The following is a 24,577-nucleotide window of genomic DNA, read 5'->3' on the forward strand; positions in this document are numbered from 1 at the left end:
ATTATATCGTTATTATTCATAAACTGCCAAAATATTAAAGTTTGACCGAAACATAATACGAGGATATATTGAAAAATTCTTATACCCAAACAAAATTTCAATGTCAAAATATTTTATTACTCAACATATTGTCCTCTTAATTGGATACATTTATTACAGCGAACCTGCAACGTCTCTAGACCTTTCAAAAAAAATGTTTTTTCTTGCTCTGCAAACCAGACCTCCACAGCTTTTATTACCTCCTCGTCGGAAGAAAATTTAGGACCTTTTAAACTTTTTTTCAGTTGAGGAAAGAGATAATAGTCGGACGGAGCCAAATCTGATGAATAAGGGGGGTGTTCTAGTAATTCGAACCCTAAATCACGAATTTTTTGCATGGCAACATGAGATTTGTGTGCAGGGGCGTTGTCCTGCGAAAACAAAACACCTTTGGATAGCTTTTCGCGCCTTTTCTCTTTAATTTTTTCCCGAAGAGTCGTCAATAATGTCGAATATAAATCTCCAGTTATTGTTCTACCCTTATCCAAAAAATCAATCATGATTACTGCATGGCAATCCCAAAAAGCTGGAGCAAGAACTTTTCCAGCAGATTTTTGGACACGTAATTTCTTAGGTCTTGGAGAACCAGAGTGTCGCCATTGCATCGATTTTTGCTTTGTTTCTGGATAGTAGAAATGTACCCAAGTCTCATCCATAGCAACAATTCGGTTTAAGAAGCTCACATCGTTTTCAAATCGAGCACAGATCGAACGCGATGCTTCTTGTACGCTTTTGGTCAACATTCAAACATTTGGGGATCCATTTTGCAGCAATTTTTTTCATGTCCAAATCGACGTGAACTACATATGATGAACGCGTTCGTATGAAATATTCAGTGCTTCAGATATCCGTTTTAGCCCAATTCGACGGTCTGTTAAAATTATATGATAAACTATATCGATATTTTCGGTCATCATCTTCAATGGAAAATTTACTTCTTTTGAAGCTTGTAGTCCAATTTCTTATGGTCGCATACGAAGGACATTGATCACCAAGGGTATTAAGCATATCTTCGTAAATCTGCTTACCTCTTAACCCTTTTAAATACAGGTATTTGGTGGTGGCTCGATACTCCAATTTTTCGATTTTCACCATTTCGGTGGACATCTTTTTCTTCTAATTTATTGCGTAACTCTGGTTTACTTTTTTGATGTCAAACTTTACACTGACACTTCTAATAAGTGATTGTTCGTTGCTATGGTAACGCAATATGTTGTTGTTTATGTATGTTGTTTATGCATGGAACTGGTTCGAATAGTATTCGAATCATTAAAAAAAATATGTTGCATTCGTGTTGAGTAGAACTATTGTTAACAGTACATTGGAAGTTTTCGTGAGAAATTATGAGATTTTAGAAAAAACAGGTTGGATTTTCAATCCAAAGAATGAATTTGTGCATGTCGATATTTGTAAGACCATTCGAAGTCTGGTCAGAGACTTTTTAAGGTTATTGTGACTTCTAAATAATGAAATATTGCACTTTTTTTGCATTTCGCGAAGATACTGATGCAGCAATTACGACCAATATAGTTTTCGAATCTAATCCAAGTACATAAAAAATTCTTAAATACCAAAGATACTTCTCTTAAGTTCAGATCCGGTAATTATGATCTCTCTAACTATTTCCGATCAAGAAAACCAACAACATTAGACAATGAAGTGCTAAAGACACGCGCGACACGCGCGTCCTATGTGAACGACACTGGCGACACCGGCTGCATTTCGCGTGTGACAACAGCGTCAAGATACATGATAATTTGAAAAAAATACGCTCGCAGCCAAAATCAGGCTCCTATGCGTATACTTTGGTTTGAAATTTATTTTGTCTGACGGGAAACCACTATACTAACCCGATACCGTACCCTCGAATTTTCATTTCGATCATTACAATGACTTAGCAACCAAAAATACGATAATTTGGGTGATGTCCAAAAGGCCATAAAGAAAAACCCAATTGAATTTGATCGATCATAACAGCAGGTGATAACATTATAGATTAAAAATAAAACTTATTCGTTTCAATTTAATTTGAGGAAGCGCTTCTTCATTCTACCCTGTTAAATGTCTGATGAGGCAATTCTGGCAATAATTTTATCTTTCGACATCTTGCCTAAATCCTCGAAAGATTTTCAGATTTTCTTCTCCTCCCCAGGTTCCTTATTTGGTCTACCAATTTATTTCTTAATCTCCCCTTTCGTTTTTGATTGAGTTTTTAGTTTCCATCATTTTTTGTTTCCATTTATTTGCGTAATTTTTCCACCACGTTTCTTTTTTGTGTCATTGGTTTGTTACTTTTCTTATGTCTTATTCACCAAGTTATACTCTTCTATACCTATTTGCATTCTTTCCAAAACCGATTATGAACAAATGATTAAAAAAGGAAACTGCACAGCGGGTGTAGCAAAGTACAAATATAGGAAACATAACAGAAAATGGAGAAATTAATCAAAAACACTCTACGACGAGTAATTGAGAATATTTATAATGGCAAATAGTCTGCAGTACAGACTATCAGGTTTGAGCAATCTGCTACCACTGTTCGTAGGATAAAAGAAGACTTTGACAACATTTTGATTAGTTTAATTCTTGAATAGAAGTTTAAGATATTGCAATAACGTGACATGACATATCGTGAGATTGAGGCATACTTGGAAATTAGTTAGCATCACATACATTCAATATTGCATGAACATTTGGCTGTCAAAAATTGTGGAGTGAAGTGATGGATCCATGTTTCAATCTTTGTCACATATCGACCCAAAAAATCTTATTTATTACGTGTAAACATGGCCAAACACTGCCCTGACTCACCAACACGTTGTTGTTTTTGATCGACTGTGAGTAAACGTGGCCCCCATTTTGGAAAAAGCTTCCTCATGGTCAAATGTTTATGCCTAATTCTAAACAAACTGCCTTCTGATAGCTTCACTGCTTCAAATCTCTCATGAAATTTCAATTTGACGCGGTTGATGCGTCCAAATCACTTGTTTTGGAGGTATGATTTGACAATTGTATGCAAAAATGTATTGAACTTAATGGAGAAGCAGCTATTAGAGCTCCGAACTCCAATAACTTGTGAAGAATGGTTATAATATGAAAAAAAAAATCTAGAAACTATTAAACTGCAATAAAACATAAACCATAACAGTATATGAAGAGGGTGAAATATGATGAAAGAGGAATCTCCCTGATGATGTTAAAGAAAGATATTAATTATTTGGATGAAGAATAACAAGAAACTATAGAGATTCAATGATTATATCAACACACACACACACACACACACACACACACACACACACACAGGAACATATGTTAAACCTACTACCTAATAAAAATTTAAGTAAAAGTGAAAATCAATAAGCATCCTGTGGCGACAGACTTCGTTATAAGTTCATTCACTTCAAATATTAACCAAACAACATAAAATACGCTCTATTTAACTGTCTCAGAGACAAAGGTTTCATTGAATAACAACCGTGTTGCCTGATTACTTCATTGAATTTGTTTAAACTTCGTGTGCCACATCTGATTGTCAATAATTACTTTATAGCTAACAAAATTTCATAGAAATAAACTATGTGCATTGGTTTAACGAAATTCTTCCAATTGAAAGAAAAAGTCTTTTGGTTCTAATTAACTCAACCTTCATTTTTGTCTGGAAGCCTAATGAAATGAAGAATCAAATTGATATAGGTATTGTAATCAATCATACATTTTAATGATAACTAGGTAAAAATAATAAAAAAATATTAAATTTCAGTAGAGGGCAGGAAATAATTAAAAATTACCTTTTCAATATCTTCAAAACATAAAAAATAAAAAAAATTGATATAAAATGTTCGTATAAAATTGTCTAGTAACAATATTTTCCATTAGACACTTTCAACTTATGTTACTATTTATAATGCCTAACAATTTCGTAATTCTTCATTACTTTCCAAAAAGTTATTACCAATAAATTTCAAATTTAAAGCATGGTCTACAAGAACTTTTGAATTTGATTTCTCTTTTTGTGCGTTAATTCTTCTATATTTAATGTTCTCTAGAAATTATCAACGATTTATACACACACGGATGTTGCAGTACAGTTTAATATCAATAAGCTATTTTTATGCTGAAATGCCGAAAAGTATAAAAAATCTCAAACTTCAGTAACCAATCAATTACGGTGCTCATAAGAATTAATAGTAGCCAACCCTATAAGGGAAATAAATAATTTTTATGTTCAAAAAACCATAGAAGAATGGAACAACACATCAGCTGATCGTATTTACCGACTGGTTTGCCAGGGTAGAAACTTGAAAAATATTTCCAAATTTTGGTGCTAATCAAGTATAAACTATTATATAAAATTTGTGCTCTCTGACTTCTCAGAAAAAATGTACGCCATTTTTAGATCGCTGCTGACAACGCGCCGTTGCCGACAAAATGCTAAATGTGATTCAATTAGGATATGGGTTAGACAGTTTAATGAAGGACGTGGTCAAGTGCACGATGTAGAGCGTATGGACGCTCATCTTTGGTTACTGATAAACTCATTTACGCAATTGAAGATAATCTCAAGCAAAACCGTATGTTTACAATCAGTGCTCTTGCTATGGAATTTTCATAAATTTCACGATCACTAATTCATTAAATCGTTACTGAAAATTTGAAATTTTGGTAACGTTGCTAACATTGGGTATTCAAAATTCTTATTGAACAACACAAAAAACCACGGATGGGCAGCGCACTCCAGTTTATGAGACGCTAGAATGAATACTGTGATGATTTTATTACTCAAATACTCACGAGGGATAAAACTTGGATATCTTACGACACCCCATACCTAAACAGCAAACAATGGAGGCACACTTCATACCCAACGAAATTTAAGCATATGCAAATGTTGACACCTCGAAAACTCACGTATATCGTTTTTGGAGACTGCAAAGACATTTTGCTGATTGAATTTTCACCACTAGGTCAAAGAATCGGATTCGTCAAAACTTGTGTAATGATTTCTATTGGTCCCTAAAAAGATTAGGATTTCTCAGAATGGTTGTTAGAGGATAAATATGCAGTTTAATTTCTAATCATTCCAATGTGGAATGTAAAGCAGATGAGTGAGATTGTTATCGAACGGAAACTTTGATAGATGGCATGTTTTGAACTATTCAGTAGTCAATTAGTTGGAATTTCTAGAACCGTTGGTGATATTAATACTGAACACACTGTTTACACTCACAATTACTGTCTAAAGCGCGTTTCGATAACCAAGTTATCGACTACAGTCTAATTGTGAGTTTTGGTGTAGTGGTAGTGTGAAGAGTATGTTCAGTATTCAGTAGTCAGTCAGTGAGAATAGTTTTGTTGGTTGAACGTATGAGAAAGAATGAATATATAGATATGAACGTGTGAGAGATATTTGAAAGATTGAAGGATACTGTGTAACTAGCAAGTAACCACTACATATGGAAGGTAACCAGAAAAAACTTATCGAGTTTGTGATTTGAAGGTACTAAAGCTAATATGTAATAAGATTGATATAATAATAATATCTTATTTACTCCTGGCACCAATTGTTCCTTTCAAGAGGAGGCATCCATTGATTATAAAGATTTATCAAAGTGATGACAACTACAAGCTTGTTATTAATGCAAATGTAGTGAAGTACGGTAAATATCTATTAATATAAATTAATATAAATATGTTAATAATAGGTGATATCTTATTGAATTAAGATTGTATCTTTCATCCTACTAATGGAATACAGCACTAATACAGTGTGTTTCAACTTTCATCCCACTAGGATAGATAGAAAACTAAAAAAAATTAGGTTTGTCTCAGTGAAAATTCTCACAAAGTTTCATATTTTTTACGATTTTGTCGCAACTACTGGCAACATTGCATTGAAATTTTATACGAATATGGAAGCTGATCCAATGTATGCCTGACTCTCATAGAGGGCGCTAGTTACACAGTTCGTACCAAGTACTATTGAACTTAACTTTTTCAATATTAGATTTATTAATAAAAATTTCAAGAAAACCTAAACATCATTTACTTTTACACCAAAAAGGTACTATTAATAAAACTCGATATTGTGTACCGTTTTCTGAAATTTTTATTTGAAAATTATGAAGTAATAACCGATTCTGGTATAAAATAATGATAAATGTATTAGGTCATTAAAGTGATGTTGAATTCTGTCTTTCAATTCTTGAGGTGAATTTATCTTTGTAGCACACACTTTTTCTTTAAGATACGAACAAAATGTGTAATCCAAGGGATTAAAATCGCATGAACAAGGACGCCTATGAATCGGAGCTTCTGCACCTCTACTAATCCATCGATTAGGAAAATGGTTACTCTACCAATAGACTTGTTTCCACTAAGTAAAAATCGGATGGCATTGAGTTTCTATTGATTAACCATGATAATTATTAAATAAAAAAAAACAACTTTTCAACAAAAATAATAAAAGATTAGTAATAGTTTTGGAAAATAAAATCGACAAAATGAGGCGTTTAATCACGTGATATTAAACACCAATTAAAGTGACCAGGTTATTTCGAGTTTTCGGCAATTATTGTTAAATTAATAAAGTTCGTTTTTAGTTTAATCTTGAGAGACAGGTATAATTTGTCATAGAATCAAGATTTAACAAAGAAAACTGCAGTAATTTGCCCAAAATTCACGCCGTTGTGCTTGACAAATTTTTTGCAATGAACACCTACTTTTGTTTATCGGAAGTCCGCAGTGTTAAAACTTATATGTAAGTATTATTTGAAAAACAAAGTCTTATTTAATTAGCAGTTACCAGTCAGAGAGTTGCATTTACCCACTGTGGAATGAAAATGCTTAACTGATTTTCAGGTTAGCGAATATAAAGTTTTAATTACTTTAACTTAATTGAGTCATAACATTTTATATGTTATATGTGGTATATTATGGTAGATTTTGAAAAATTCATTCTTTTACTATACATTTATAAATATACATCAAGTTTTGTTTGATACTTACATCAAAATGATCTGACAGAAATAATTTGTGGAATTAGTTGCCATTTTTAACCACTTTTTTCGTATTTGTTTATTGTTTGGAACGTATATGAATAATTTGTCTGGCGTTTTTATCTTTGTACTTTCACATAGAGGCATTATACAGTATTTATAATACGAGGAATTCATTATTTATTAAAAACCACAATTGACTGTCATAAACAAACACAGCTGTTTCGAGAGGTGTGACGTCATTCAAGACGCCATGACAGTCTTGGCCTTTTTCGCGATCAGTTTCAAATTTATTTCTAAAAACTCAAAATACTAACGTATAAAACCTATTTTTCTTAAAATAATATATTTTTGGGTTGAAATACATGCTAAGCTATAGTTTTAAACTAATTTCCAAATTTTGTCAACTAGCCTATTATGACACCTTCTACTAGAGTGCATAAAAAATAGAGATCTTAGCACGTTTAGCGTCAAATCTTGTAATATCTCGAAAAAGTGATTGCTTAAAAAATCCAAGTAGATATCACTATTTAAATTTCCAGGTAGAATGTGATTATTACTATTAATTTGTTACCTGTAGTTGCTGATTAACTTTAAATGAATGTTTGTAATGTGATACCCTTTTAACATGTGGATTCTCATTACATAAACAGTGTAAAATTAAATAAGGTGTGAGTTCTCTTGAAATTTTGCTTAATAAATCGAAATATTGAAAAAGTTATGTTCAGTACTACTTGGTACGAACCGTGTAACTAGAGCCCTTTATGAAAGTGAGACATAAAAACAAATTTATTGCAATTACCAGCTTCTAAAACATATTCGTATAAAATTTCAACTTCAACGCCCTTTATCTTGAATACGGATGGCGTTACTGAAACAAACCCCTGTATATAAAGTGTTACTATACATGATTCATAAATGTGGAGAAAAATTCAATTGTAATGTGATTGTGAATAATGAAGCATATTCTATTTCATTTTTTGTTTCCGAATTTATTGATTCTATCAAACAACTTTGTGGTGTGAGTACAATTTCAAAATTTCAAATTCCTATCCTTATTTAAATTAAGCAGATAAAAAATAATTCAAACTTAATTTTACTCACCACCTTTCAGGACTGATATCTTGGATACATCCTGGATTTTTTCAGATGAATATTATGCAAATTAAAGTAAACGATTCAAGTGTCTAAAATAAATGAAAATAGAGTTTTCATTAAATGTTTATTAGCCGATTTAAAACCCTGATTTGAAGGTGCAGTCAAATTTAGTGTAAAGTCTTAATTTCTCCCTACAGACTGATCTCAAAATCTGTGTAGCTACTAGTTATGGGATTTATTTTATCTCACATATCTTCAATGTTATCTATTTACAAATAATAAAAACTAGAATCATATATCAATAAGTTGTTATTCGTGTTTATTTACTGATATAGTTCGATTTTCAAATTGAAATTGCAATAAAAATTGAAATTGAAAACTTCAGTGTGTTGTGGTTAGCGAAAATGATTAAAAGTGGGCCGAGAAAGAACTTGGCAATCAGTGCCTTAATGAATGTAGATTAGTGTTCTATTATAAAATTGCTATATAAAACAGTAATAAAAGCTCAAATAGACCCATGAAAGGACAGTATTTTACTAGGATGAGTTGAAAAAGACCATATCCTTGGAAATACTTTGAAGATATGGGAAAGAGCTTGCTTTTATCTAATATTTAATAGGTAGAAATATTTGTGCACACTTCAGTTAATGAAGCTTGAGGGAATAAGAGATATACAATAAGTAGGCTCAGTGTGGCATTAACAACGATAACCTGAATGATCATTTCCACCATTGATATTGGTCTTGCTCCATATAAACTGTTATAAAATAGGTATTCCATACCTTAACTAATACCTGGCTAAATCTTTATGAAAATTTTCGAATACCATACTGACAAGCCCTTATTCTCACCCTACAAATATATAGCAATGGATATATATAAATATTTTTAGGGAAAAACTCTAATTTATGTTGAATACAGCATACATTGATTTTTTTTTAATTCTCACTGTTTGTCGTAAACAAATTATTGTAACTGTTGCTCATAGTCTACATAAATTGGTTTTTATTTATAATCGAGAAATAACAGCTGTCAGGTTAGAAGTTTTTAGGATAATAGGGTCCGTACCTCTCCTTCTATGGAACACAATAGAGGCAATCACAAGCAACACAAATCTGACAACAGGGTAAAGACTACACACTGAGAAAATGCTTGAATGAACATACCTTCCTATAGTCAATATTTATCGCAACAAGAAAATACTTGATCAGTATAACCAAAAACCTTCCTTATAACATTTGCATAAACATTTGGATAAACATTATATTTACTACTTTATTTAATTTTCCCTAAAGTTTCTAAACTTTTTAGATGAGAATAAGAATAGAATAGGAATATTTTATACCTAGGATACATGCCTTTCAGCTGTTTCAATTAGTCGTCTGGTCATTGTTGTTTTTTGAAGATTTGGCAACTGTGTTTTAAGAGATATTTGAATTATTTAATAACTTTAAGGTATGAATAGTGCAAACTGTTCAAATTGTTAGATGAATACTAATTATTATTATACGAAATACTTGAGAACTCCTCGTAAACACAATATATTGAAGGATATCTGTGTACTTAAATTCATATTTTCATCGCCATGAAATAAAGATAATTACCACGTGGCTAACCCAGCTCTGTTCTGTCAAGTATGGATATATTAATAGAAATAATCAAATATAATTTACATTAATACTTAAAATGGTAGATATCACTAAATTATTCTTATTTTAGAATAACTTTGTTTTGATAAGAAGAAATCGACAACATGGCATTTGCCAAATAGGAAATTTGGAAAACATATCAGTTAACGAAAGTTGAAACTAATCTAACTACAATGACTATTCAATATTCAATATCACATTATTTACAAGATATTACTAGGCATAAAATGAAACATGTTAATTAAGCAAATCCAACTTACCAGATGGAATGATCAATCTCGCCAAAAAACTTATTTTTACACATTGAATAAAAAAAGCAATGGTTGATGCTCAAATAGCGGAAATAAAAATTTGTAACGTTATACACTATTATTCATAGTACAAAGTTTCGATTGATATAAATTACTCAACATTAAATTTTTAACACTGTAAATTACTTTCTTCTTATGATAACAACTAATAAAATTGTTCACTTACTTAAGACAAACATGATTTTTCTGAATAAATCACAATAGATATTTCGTAAACATACTGTGCAGAACATAACCTAATATCCAAGTGTTTGTTTATATACTTGTATTTATAGGCACAAACAGGTATCTATTTTTAAAAAACTAATGACAATCACTCTTTTTGTTATTCGAAATCAAACAAGTAATAAACCGTGTAAATTCAATACGAAAATTCATTGACACCACAACCTACGACGGATATCGACTACCTCCCGACTGACAAAACTACATAGAAAATGGCAGCGTTGCCGGTTTCTGTATTACTACGACACTAGAAGTTTTACACTGATAATCAAAGTCCATTGAGTTTGTTTACATTTTTATAATTATATTCTTTGGAATTGGGATATTACGTTATATCACAGCTTATTCGCAATTGTAATAATTGAAGTTTGTTCAGAGTTTAAAACAACAACAAACTTAAATATTTCAACGTACCTACTTATAGATTGAAAATGTGGCAAAACGATGTTGACATGTTGACTGTAATATTGAGATATCTGAAAAAATATGTAGTATTTTTTAAAAGGTGACAGTTCATCATTCTTGAGCAATGGTATTTAGTTATTCAAAAATCTTTTATCTAAATGTGTGAAATATTTATTTGCTTTAGGTGATGAGATCTTCGATTGATAATTCCTTTGTACCGTATGTGATTTGAATCTCACCAGTTTAAATCAGTTATTGTACAATCGAATAACTAAATCTTTATATAGGTTATTTCTTGTAATTTGTGGCAACGTCGAACGGCCTCTATAATAATTCTTATAATGGTCCATGCCTAGTATATATAATTTAATACTATTCTAAGGAGGAACCAATCACCGAAGTCATAGAAAATACGCTTATTAATTATTGGTAATTTGGAGATGATAAAGGCCATTGTTTAAACATTGTGAAAATGGTTTTAGAATTACTTTATTCATTAGAGTAAATTTACAGTGACGTAGTAGGTACAAGTTGTATATGATAATTTTTAAGGAATCAAGCGTCAATATTTATATTGAGAATATAATTGATATTCATATACATACCTCGTGAAGAATTGAAGCAAGGAAATAAACCGGCCAATATATAATTTACATAAGCGTATGACAACATTTATTAGTAAGTCATTAAATTTGTCCGTATGTGAATTCTGACGTATTTAAACGTTGGTAATATTTGAAAATGAGTAGGTATATTAAAGGTATGTTGTTTTCGATCGTGACTAATACTAATATTATCACTTTTCAAAAACAACATCAACTTAAAATGATGAAGAATTGTATATCATTATACTATAGTTTATTTCAGAAAGGTATAGAGTAATAAAACCTCATAAGGTATGCAAAGGGACTACAGAGTGACCCAACGCCACTTTCAAAGTTTGGCATTGATTTCATTGTAAAATTCTCTCTTTTTATCAACTGCAGGTAGTACCACCCGAGTTGATTGCATGAATCGAGTCGTATAAGCAACATTGTATCTTTAAAGTTAGGTTAGAACAGTTTTTGTATTTACGTTGTGTATATGTTCTCAATAAAAAATAGTTCTAAGAGATATCGTGGACGGAGAATTCATTATTTTAGTTTTGATAAGAAATAACGTCTGTGTTGGAAGATACGAAAGATTTTTCCGTAGTATGAACACAAACGATGATGAAAAACGATGAGATTTTCGCAAACTACAATCTCTCCACTAAAGAGAAAGGAACGCACAAGGCTAATAATAATAATGGATTATTATAGAATCGTAATCGTAAATCTGCACCATTATAGAGTAGCTTTATGTAGGTAACACATTTAGTACGAGAGTTGCTACTTAAATTTTGAGATATGGCAACACTGATGTGGATATGTCAAATCTGACAATGCTATCAATAAGTTTGACATTTTTAATGGTGAAAGTACGCCAATCGTGTTGTCATACAGCATATCATGCTGTTTGAGTTGTTTACATGTTTTGGAGATACCTCAATCGAAATGGAAAAAAAAATGCTTCAACAATTAGTTCAAACGCATGCAAAAGTGTATCGATATCAATGGAAAATATTTTTTAAAAAAATCTATATCTATAAAGTATAGATGTTTGTTTTTATTTGTCTATTTTATAACTTAAGTAGCATCACTTGTATAGGATTTGAAGAAAAACGGTCGGGCCCGAGTTTGACTAGGTGGTACTAGATATGGTTTAGATTAAATAAAAGATTCAGTTGCTGTGGCAATGACATAATTTTCAAAGTGAGTATTGTTAAAAAATATCGATTATATTACTGTTAGTTGGATAATACAGAAATACTTACTGCCCATTTTGAATCCCGTCGTGTGATTCAGCGAGATCGGCTCCACTTATATTTTCATTTTCATCTATGTATTTGATGTCTTCCAATTGTATATTTTCGGTATATCCAGAGTTTTCCGGATAAACTTTCTGGCGGGGAATTTCATCATTTTCTGATAAAGAAGTGACACCCATCATATCACGTGGGTGTTTTAAAGAAAATATTTTTTTCTATTTCTACGTTCCAACATATTTTCTGAAATCGGTGTTAAGATATTTCTTTCAGACTATATTTAAATTCACCTTGAACATTCTATTTCCACTTCTAAACCTTATTTTAGGAACTGGTACTAGTTTACTGAAAATGGCAAATTAAATTTTTTGCAAAGAGGTACGACTTCACTGACTATTGAAATTATATATTTATCTATCACAAAACCAATTCATGTAATAAATATGTAAAATTTTTCAAGTACTGACAATACTCAGTGAATACTTAGATTTATTACACCCAAAACGAAGATTAATTTAAGAAAATCAGAATAGTTTATCTTTGATCATCTTTATTAGACCCAAGATTTTCTTTTTATTTATTTTTTCCTCAAAAAATAAATCCTTGTCTAGATAATTTTAGTTATATATAGATTTTGGATTTCGTATTGGAAGTCATAATTATAAAATGGAGACACTAGGAATACAAAATAACACAGGAATGCCACACATGATATGGGTGGATGGCTTCAATAAACATGCAGGATTAAGATCAATAAATACGGCTTAAAGCAAAAAATATTTTCGATAACATTTTTATAGTACGATTGGTTTTAAGTTTCAAAATAGGCTTCTGTTTTGACGATAACCTCTGCATCGGCGCAAAATTTATGTTCCACATTCTCTTGAGATCTGAGAACGGGATAAAGGCGCAGGGGCTGGTTTGAAGATTATAGTGCGTTTCGAAGAAATTTAAAGCCCAATTAATGCAATTTTGCATCGTTTTTATTGACTTTTGACACGGTGCATGGCTTTGATGAAATAACCCTTCATCTTCAAACGCGGCTGTTTTTCCGCATTTCGTTTTTTAAACGCTATAGCGCTATGTAATAATGTGTTCATGGTTTAAGATAGTCGTTGAATATAATACCATGCGCATTACAAAATACTGATGCAATAACCTTACGAGCCAACTTTTGAGATTTTTAATGCTTTGGAGTCGGTTCACTTGCCGACCACGTTTCATCCATTGTCTTATATTGACGCAAAATTCGAGTTTATCACGATTGAACAGCTCTAAAAAATGTTCAGGAATCATCAATTCAAATTTGTTGTTGTTTTGACTGATTGTGAGTTTTCGCATACCCAAATATTCAGTTGTTGGTGATTTTCTTCCATGATAATCCTGGCAGCGACGTTTTTATGTTTTTTATTTTATGTTTATTACAATAATAGGAACGTTTAATAAAAATAAGTTTGATACGAATCCAAAGTAAGCGAAAATGAAGGGTTTACTTTCATTATTATGTGTGGACCTAACGAAGATCCAAAAAAAGAATTGAAAGAAAAAATTTCATACTTAACAATAATGTTAGAAGACCAGATCATCACCCCCTTCTTCTTCATACCGTCAGAGTGAGTTAACCTTTCAGGACGAACTGAAGTGCAAGAAATATGTGGTATTTAACCAAAGCAGCAGCCGACACATGTGTAAATGTTTGAAGTTTGTTGGTATTTTTTCGGCAGTAGCATGCGTTATGGAAAATTTATTTGTTTGCTTTGTGTTACAGTGAAGGTGGTATCTCAATGGTTTCTATCTACCAATATTCCAATAGTATGGTGGAGAAACCAATAGTTTGGAAGCCGAACTATTTTACTGTTTCAAATTAAAAAGACTGTCTCGGTAGTTTTTAAGGATTCATTCTGACAAGAATTATTGTATCTATTTAATTTTGGAGATATTATTAGGGGAAATCGTAAACCAAGTAAAGTACCTTAATACAGTTAAAAGTGGAAAAGAATTTTTCAAGTTTCTTTTTTGATCTACTCATTTCAACATCTATAAATATTCTAATTAATTCCATATTTTTCAATTTAATTATGGACACATCAGTGGGTCAGAAATATAGATAAATTGTTTTGCATGAATGTATTAAAAACCAATACAACTTCAACAGTTTTATGATATTATATAATCATGGAATAAATACATAAATTTCCTACGTAATGAAAAATAAAAACAATCATTTTTTAATAAAAAACTTATCCAGTTTTTTCGTTGGGACATCAGAATTTCGGTATTAGAAATATCGTAATTAATGTTGATATACTTTTGTATCTAATATTTGGCTTTACCTCTTCAGATTCCTTCGTCTTTCACATTCTCCACTACTCATTCTATCTGTCAATTTCTCTTCCCCATCACTCTTTCCTCCCATCCCTCAATCTCATTTAAAAGCTGAACATCATTCAAAATAGATACAAATCGAGTTTTCCCAACATATTTTTCTGTACATTAAAATAAATGTGAAAGAATGTATATTGTATATGTATGTATATGTATATTACTGTAAATAGTCTAAATATACACAACAAACGTTGATTTGAATATTCCTGTTAATTAGAAATATTCATTCAATCAAACAAACAAATTCAATCAATATAATTCCTATTCAAGCTACTTCACGGTTTTGGCAGCTGAATAAATCATAATTTTGGCATTTGCTCAGAGTGATGAAAATTTTTCAGTTTCCGGATTTCAAAATTTTCCTTATTGTCGTTAGTTGGGAGATAATAAAGGATCTATAAGGCGTGAGGTAGAGGACTTTGAGGAGGAGATCATATGTTGGTAATGGTCTTGTGCGGCTTGGTAATCTTTGCCTTCTTTCGAGTCGATTCTTCCTCCCTTCAGTTCATTATTTTCATTGTTCTTTTGTTTCGGGTGTGAAGGACCCATATTTCAACTGAAACGGCTTTATTTGTGGATTTTCTTCAACATTTCACTATCTATGTCAAACAAATACTATACAACGTGGCGTCTTCAAACTTGAAATATATCCTGTATAGATTGTGTACTTTCTAATACATTGGTATTTTTCAAGCAACCAACTCCATCTCTAGGTCAAGCCATTACCAAATGTATAGCCGATCTGAGTGAACTCGCTTCTCGCGCGTATTTTAAAGTGCTTTTTTTTAAATAAATCATATATCTTTTACCGTAAAAGTTAGGGACTTATTTATATGATCAAAATTTTTCTATATTTCACATAGCTCGCTACAGAGTGAAGCTTTTTGATTGCGATATTTCTTAAAGTTTTATTTCTATTATGATTGCTATTAAATGCGCTATAACACTAAACACAAGTGCCCCAAAAATCAGAATTTTATATTGAAAACTTAAAATAATACAGCGATTTATTATAAGAAAAATGCAGTTTATCAGTAACATCTAAGAGCTATTTTCAATGTTTGGTCCAACTAAAAAAAGTTTCCTATGCCTAAGAGTGTCCTCTATAAAATGGTATGCGTTTCATTTAGTTATATCTTTGAATCACCTAACCTAAGGCTAGAATAAGTTTTACGCTGAACGTTGCTTGTTTCCTTTTTGTATCTTTGTACGTGTAAGTATCTTTAATTGTTTTTTTAGTCTTCTGTAATACTGCTCGTGTATCTCTAGATTGTCTGTAGTAGTATTAAGATGTCTACCACATACACAGCTGAAGTAAATGTTGATTACAGCTGTAGATCCACAATCTAAATCTAAACTGAAAGAGAATTTCGACTTTTGTGAAAAAGAAATTGTAAAAATAATCATGAAAAACCTATTATTTAGACGCTGAAAGGAATTGAAGAACAAGCAATCCGAAGGAAAGTTCTCTTTTAAGAACAAAATACAAACTTTAGGTTCTCAGAATAGTTGATGATTAAAGGTTAATTTTATAAAAACTTGATATGAAAATATGACATTATACTATTGTAAATAATTTTCATATATAAATTTTTATGAAGTGCGGTCCTGTTCTGTGGTTTCGTGGTCAATGATGTACAGGCGGAATACTCATAGTTCTATTTGATGCGTGCGTTTGTATTATGCTAACATTGTTTTCAATAAACTGGTTTAGAGTTTACATGGGACACGCTAAAGGCATTCCGGAATATCACCGGTACTTGGAGGAGGAAGAAACTGCAAACGAGTCCTTGTTGAGTGCCAAGCACCCAGTTTTTCAAGGCTCGAATCAATGTGCCCAATTGGCTTTTTCGCGGACATCGGCCTTTAATAGTTTTTAGTGAGGCACGATGGGTCTACCATTTGAAAAACGGTTCATGATAAATAAATAATAAATAAATAAACCAAGTTGTTACTAAAAATTTCTCTGTTTCAATTTGAAAGAATAAATGTTTCTTGTATTTGAGTATGTGAAAGTTGCAGTGTTGTTTTTTGTGGAAAAATACAGAATTTTCTAATAGTGATACTGTAATTATATACTCAAGAGAATAATTCATATAATTACTTGTCACAAGGGTATATTATATTCACAAACCTTGAATATTCCTGACATAAAATTATGCAATATTTTCACAAAAAAATGTCTATCGGTATCTAATCTATCTACTTGAATTCGAGTTATCTGCGATATGAAAGACAGTTAAAGATGATAATAAATGTAGATACAGCACAAATATTTATGTAATGTGATATTATCAGCCGGTGTCAGTTGTTCGGTGTTCGTGAATTAGGTACAAGGAAGTGGATACCCGGTTTAACGGGAAAACATTACTACTTTACTAGTAGTCAGCGTATGAAAACGTATTTATATTAGGTATCTATTAGTAAATAAAATAAGCAACTTGCTGTTTAGACTCAATATTATAAATGGTAGTAAGAGGAAGCAGCTTCTGTTTCAAGGTTAGTTGATTAGATAATTTGGGTAAATTTTCTTAAACTAGCAATATACTTTGATTATCACAAAAAAATTCATTATTATATGCATATTTGTCAATTAAAATTCCCCAGGTATCATTTCTTAATAGGTCCTATACAATTTTTCTTGTTCATTTGTAGATTTTCCGTAACTTCAAATTGAAATTATATTCTGCTTGAGCAGAGTGTTCAGTAATTGAGCCATTACGATTGTGCAAGGGTTGTCCCCTTGAATACACCAGAGACGAGCTCAGTGGAACAATACGTGGATTAGAGATTGGACGAAACTGTCTTCCAGTACCTTAAAGACGGGTTTTTAAATACCTGTTCATAAAGCTATCTGCAGTTTTTTTGTTTATTTAGTTCATCAATATTTTGATAAAGACTGGAAATAGTCGAAATGTCAATAGTTATTTTCCTAACAAGTGCGGAAAGTGATACTTTCCCGCACGCGACCGCAGTTGACCCGAACGACGCGGAGCGGAGTTCGGGCAAGCGGTCAAGTGCGGAAAGACACTTTACGCATGAGTTAGGAACATTATTTTTTCTACGGCCGTATATACAAGGACCCATTTTTAAAAAATTATTTTATTCCAACAAACATAATAATATACAAAACTTTAACTGAAAACTACTAATTATTATAAATATTAATATTGAAAACACAATTTGTTGCATTCTGTAGACTAGTAAGAATTGCCAGTCCAGAGGAGTTATTTGGTTTAATGTGGTTTTATTTGGAAGAAGATTGTACTTATTAGGTCACTTCCAAGACGTTTTGAACAACTTTCGCGTTTTACACAATTACACGCCTGGGTTGTCATAGCAACTGATATCAAACCCGGGTGGTTTGATAGTTGTTTTGTGACACTCCTTTGAAGAATGTACAAGGTTATATAAAAAATATCTTTATTATTTTATATTTTCAAAAAATTAAAGATGCTACAGAAAGCTAGAAAAGGTTTAAATTTTATTTGATGGACTATTTCGTAAATATTTATTTACCTGTAGTAACAATAGTGCGGGAAAGTGACACTTTCAAAACTAAAATGCGTGCGGGAAAGTGGGTTAAAACGCACGGTCGTAGAAAAAATTTTTATCTGTCTTTCAAAAATTATTTAAAAAACCTAATTTTATAACAGAAGAGACCTAAAAGATGATTTGAAAACATAAACATATGAAAGGGCCTAGCAATAAGAAATTATATAAATTTATATATAGATGTATGAAATCTAGAAATTGTATATAAATACTGGGAAATTTATATAATTCCGAAGTTATTTAGGAAATGTATAAAATATTGTTTCTAAAACTATTTAATACATAAATAATCTAGAAAATGTGCACAATTCGTAGGAATTGTATATAATTCCAATATCATATTAGGAAATGTATAAAAATAATGCTTTCTGTAATAGAACGTGTCCAATGAAACGATCTTCTTTTGGTAGAACAAGAAGCTGTTTACACACCTTTACTCGAGGTTTCTCTTGATTCTCAATTAATTCGTGAGGATCTATTGAACAATTTTAAGAGTAATAGAAATTACCTATAATTTTGAATGACGATTTATGATATCATGAGAAGGTCGAAGGGAATCTGATAATCGGCGAGTGCTAGTACTAACTTGGTTTTTTACTGCTTCCCTTGTAACCTCAATATTTCACGCAGGTGGACCATCTGAGCGCGAACGATTTTCAATCGTCAATCCTCTACTATAGAACGATTAAACCAACGCTGTTCCGTACGCTCATTAACTGTGTCTCCCTCTTCAATTTCATATAATCGTATTTTTCTTGCTGTCACTATTGCTTTAAATTTTTTGTTTTCAATTATGTATTAGCAATAGACGAATTCCATATTCATCACACTCCATACTATTTATTATAGAAACGTACTGCGTCGTCAATAAACAGAAGAAACGATTAAAAGAAAGTAAAGAAACCGTATTCTTAATAGAATAAAGAGTAGTCTTAACAAGTTCCATATTTGGATACCCGTGCTTCAGCGCGCGTGGGAACACATATAGGTCAGTGACAGTGTCAATCAAGAAATTATCAACCGCCTTGTACGTTCCCGAGAACTTGCACGGTGATCGGCACTTTCTCACTTTCACTTCTCACTATTTTTGAAGTTGTACCAGCAGATATTCTTCCAGTATTCCAGTATCTTAAAGACAGGACTTTAGATACCTGTTCATAAAGCTATCTGCAGCTCTTTTGTCCATTTAGTTCAACAATATTTTGATAAAGACTGGAAATAGTCGAAACGTCAAAATTTTTATCTGTCTTTCAAAAATTATTTAAAAAACCTAATTTTATAACAGAAGAGACCTAAAAGACGATTTTAAAACATAAACATATGAAAGGGCTTAGCAATACGAAATTATATAAAGTTATATATTTAGATGTATATATGTTACCGGAAACGTATGAAATCTAGGAATTGTATATAATTCCAATATCTTATTAGGAAATGTATAAAAATAATGCTTTCTGTAATAAAATACGTTGTTAGCATGAGAATAATAACTTTTAATAAAGTACTCGTTGAGATAACAACGTTCAGGTAACAGTCATATCGTAAAATATAATAATCTTCCTATTATCTTACTAATTAAAGCTTCGAAAATCAAGTATCTACGAACTTTTAAAATGTATTTATCACAAAATCGACTTATATTATTCTTATAAAGTCAAACTTTCGTTTGGTAAGTAATCAGTCTGTTAATTAAGTAATTATAAATGTCACAATATTAAAGTAAGTCTTTATATTATTATATTATGTTAAATGTAAACGAGTCAGTCCATATGGCTATTTATTTTTGCAGGGTAAGCCGGAACGGCACTTGGAAGTACACAATAATTTATTTTATAGCAGACATCTTGCTGTAGGTATGCTCCCCCCGCATACCCATTGATATCTCAAATATTTACATTTCCTATTGCTATTTAGACAATGTATAGATTTCCTAGGAAATGTGTCTAATATAATTTATTTTACACATTTCCGTGTAATTTTAGGAATTACATACGTTTCCTAGGAATTGTATACAATGACGGATTACATACATTTCTGGCTAGACATCTAACGTTGTCTTTTTAACTGCTCTGAATTATAAATTATAAAATGTTTCACCTTCATTTATATGGTCTCTAGACGGAGAAGATGAAGTTTTTCCAAAAAAATTTTTCTTATAATATGAATCTCTAGGACAGATACCACCTAAAATTATTTTTAATCACACGAGGTGTTAAAAAGAAGTTAAACAAATCAAACGTACGATTTTTTTAATGAAACGACCTAAATTTGATCACATTGTTGAATTTCACATGGCTAATTAAGTCAAATGTGAATGAGCTTTTGCCGTTATTCAGATATTCCATTTTTTTGCAAGAAATAAAGGCGTAGAATTCAAGAAACACACAGCTTATTCTTTTATTACTGAATTGTTTTATACATATTATGTAACTGCTGTATGAAGAATGTTATGGGTTTTAGAGGGTACTTTGGAGGGATGTTTTATAAACGTTTATTCTACCTGATTCCCAAGCTTCCATAAAACAGCTTCAAAGAAAACGTTGCCATTTAATAGGTCCACAAGTACCGTTGTTCCCATCGATTATACACAGAAACTGCTTTCTGTTTTAGAGATCTATAAGAAGTTTTATATCGTCTATACAACTATTTTTATAACCTTCGATTAAGATTTGATGAGAATAGATGTATTAACTTAGTTATTGTAGTTTGCTGATATATAATTTCAGCTTTATTGTATCTGTAGTGTAAATCTTCATCTATTTATTCTAGATGACATTTTCCATTCTCTTTCTAAATCAATTCATACTCCGAACTGAGAAAATTACTCAGAATAACATAATAATTAGCTCGCATTAAATTGTTCACGTTATCGAAGGGTTATTTAGAGGTAGAGAACAAAACTCATACGTAACTAGATTCTTTCACTGTAAAGTAATTCTGAATGAAGGTATAAGTAACAATTTTATTGATTTTCATATTATTTTCACGATATTTTTTTACTTGTTCAGAACTAGTCCATTTTGAGGAAATTTGTCATTGATGTTGATGAAAGTCATTAACGAAATTAAAATGTTTTTTTAAGAATTACATGAATAGTTGAATTTGCTTACATTCAATGGGGGGGTCGTCTTTTTTGGGATTATACAGGTTTCACAGTAAAGTGTATTTTGTTGATAAATTTTTGGTGACAGAATTATCTTTAATAAAGCTTCATGATTAATAATATTCATTCTACAGTCGCCATGAGGAGCCTGATCGAAAAAAATTCTCGAATAATATATTATTCACTTAACATGCATCTTATAGAGCTTTTAAACGGTACAACTATCTCTAATTATAAGTAAAAAGCAAAAAAATGGAATTCTTCAATATTATAATATAACTATTGAGTTGACTGGAACTGGACCTGGAATTCTTTTGATCTTTTTTTTACATCACTTTTTATAGCAAGGGTATAGTGTTTAAATAAATTAAAACGTAAGAGTAAGTGTCTACTAATTTACCCCACGATTATAAATCTTATAAATAAATAAGAAAAACATTATAATAGTTATATATTTGTTGTATAATAGCTAGAAAAGTTTTTTTTGTGAATGTTTGACCACCTCAATAAAACGATGGAATAAAATCGTCCTATTTAAATAATTTATAAAAGTGTTTCTAACTATTTTGAACACCATTCAGCCTTCGAAAATAGTTATGTAAACGGTTATTTTTCGTTAATAAATTTAACTAACTAAAATATTACTAAAAATAATGTATTTTTTTCATCAATAATATAATATCAAAGCTGCTTATGTCAATTTCGAATTAACTATCTAACTTCTATGATATAAGATAGAAGATAACAACAGATAAATTTAGTTAAAACAGTTGCTCGAAATAAGCACCGTAACCCTTGACTCAATGATAGTCTAACATCTCTTAAAATGTCTAGTGTAATTGCAGAAAACACCTTACTAATTCAAATTTCCATATCATCGAAAGTAGTCGGTGAAGTATCATACACAAAAAATTCATGAAAGTCAGATCTGGGAATAAGGGTTATATTAACCATCTATTTAGAAATATTCCAAATATGATTCAAATAATATTTGTGTTTCGATACTTCTTTTCGAATTCACAATTAGTGATTTAACAGAAATGAATAATTGTCTTGATGGGAACTGTTAACGTCCTCATTTGCTTCGTGTAAGCACGAAATCTTGCCGGCATTTGTTAACAAGATTTCTGCACTGGTGATAAAATTTTAATTTACACGGAATTAAAAAATGGTCTTTGAAAAATTCCAGTCTTTTGTTGCTGACAAAGCCATGCAAAGTATTGATATTGGTAGATGTGCTTAAGTTTGAAAAAAAACTAATATCATCCAAATTTATTAACGATTTTTCTAGTACAGTTTTAATTAACCATTTTTTTCATTGGATAACGATGTTTTTCCTTTTTCCTTATTTTTTTAATTGTTACAGCTACATTTTGTCTGCCTATCGCGGCTGATGAAATTCCATAAAAGAAAATATGTTATTAAGTAATTTTATTTTTAACATTGGTTACAATAATTACTTGTGAACCCATCTAATTGATTCTAGTTAATGATAAATTGCGACATTACTTGATTCCCTAGTTCCCACTCTCACACATGGACATGTTCCAGAAAGAAGCATTAAAATTTAATTTTTATTGACGTGGCTATGGCGAGACTAAATGTATATAATCCTGCATTCATAAACATTCCAAATTTAACCAGTTCAATTTTATTAAACTAAATTGTTTCAGCTGTTATCACTTTCTCTGTTCTGACCTACGGCTAACTTTAATTAAAATTGGCATGGTTGTAATCTGCTTGTTAATTTGAAAGTAGGCTGAAGAATTTGATAAACGAAATAATTACATTTTTTATTTTCATATCACACATTCCTCTTACAACATTGCCAATAGTAAAGGTAGTTTAAGTTTATGTTTTAATTACGATTGGTGATAACATGATTTGCGAAAGTAATTTCTCAATTTAAATCTCATCATTTCGATATGTGATCTTTCTCCTTTGTTATCATTCATTGCGTATGCCAAAACTTAGATTAATGGAAGAGTCGTTTTAATAGATATATGGATGCTCAAGTTCAATAATTAAATTTGTACGAGGCACGATAAAAAAAAATTCGTTGAGAACAAAAAATGGTAAATTAAAATTTGGTACAATCTTCTTCAAAGTTTCGTTGTTGGTTAAAGGCTTTCTCAATGCCAGCAAATTCTCTTTTTTGGCACAATTTTCATTTTTAGGAAGTGCCAGAAGTCGCATGATGCTAAATCTGGTTGGTTAACCGGATGTGAACAGTCAGGAAAGCTTTTAGCGGCTTAGAATGATTTCCGCGACTAGTCATGATGTAGGAAAAAGCCATTGGTCAAATCTGTAGGTCTTTTCTTGCGTATTGCTTCACAAACACTCCAGTACCTTGTAAAATGTTTTGCAAATTTTCACCTATTTTGAAATCGAAGAATATTCTCATCATTTCTTATCTTATTCAAACTATTAAATCGATTATTATTATTACTTATAAACAGACAATAAATTTCTTATTCTGTACAGCAAAATCTTAAAGCTTGGTTGGGATATAAGCACGATCTCACTATCGCAATTAGAAATGTAGAGGGTGTCTCATATATAATGTCGGCCTCCAATATTCATTTTGTTTATTAAGTAATCACACAAAAAGAAAACCATTCTTTGGGTTAGATGAAAAAAATTGTCGCATTGCATTTTAAACATCTCCTTTAGATACAAATTTTGTTCCAATCATGGATTACGCCAGGAAAAATAAATAGTGGCAGTGCAATGTCCGGACTAAATGTTAGATCTAGTAGGAGTTCAACATTACTTCGATTGCGAGGAACTTTCGAAGTAAGTGGTTTAGCATTGTCATTCTGTTGGGACTGGATATTAATCCGATAAAACCTCATATATTCGCATCAGCTGTCCTCTATATACCTCGGCATTGATAGCTCGACCATTTGGAATAATTTCGGAGTACTTTAAACCTTTATAATCGGACACAACAAGTCCTTTGT

At 31.1% G+C, this 24,577-nt stretch overlaps 1 protein-coding gene and 1 long non-coding RNA gene across 7 annotated transcripts in view; one reads left to right on the forward strand and one right to left on the reverse strand.

The window, feature by feature from the left end:
• Nucleotides 1–24,577, reverse strand: part of LOC130900491 (phosphatidylcholine:ceramide cholinephosphotransferase 2-like) — a 118,950-nt gene that overhangs the window by 32,654 nt on the left and 61,719 nt on the right. For 2 of the 6 annotated variants that reach the window (XM_057811142.1, XM_057811143.1), the window contains exon 2: nucleotides 12,581–12,814. The exons of 1 other annotated variant lie outside the window; for it this stretch is intronic. In XM_057811142.1, coding sequence (XP_057667125.1) covers nucleotides 12,581–12,756 — 176 coding nt within the window. In that variant the 5' untranslated portion in view covers nucleotides 12,757–12,814. Of the gene's footprint in view, nucleotides 1–8,141; nucleotides 8,170–10,044; nucleotides 10,181–10,261; nucleotides 10,539–12,580; nucleotides 12,815–24,577 lie in introns of those variants that run through there. 3 more of the 6 variants (XM_057811145.1, XM_057811146.1, XM_057811147.1) reach the window with 3 other exon arrangements.
• Nucleotides 17,235–22,156, forward strand: LOC130900495 (uncharacterized). The gene is made up of 2 exons (XR_009060189.1): nucleotides 17,235–17,455; nucleotides 17,612–22,156. It is a non-coding gene; the product is annotated as an uncharacterized LOC130900495 (long non-coding RNA).

Source organism: Diorhabda carinulata, chromosome X (genome assembly GCF_026250575.1).
Source record: "Diorhabda carinulata isolate Delta chromosome X, icDioCari1.1, whole genome shotgun sequence".
Taxonomy (NCBI): domain Eukaryota; kingdom Metazoa; phylum Arthropoda; class Insecta; order Coleoptera; family Chrysomelidae; genus Diorhabda; species Diorhabda carinulata.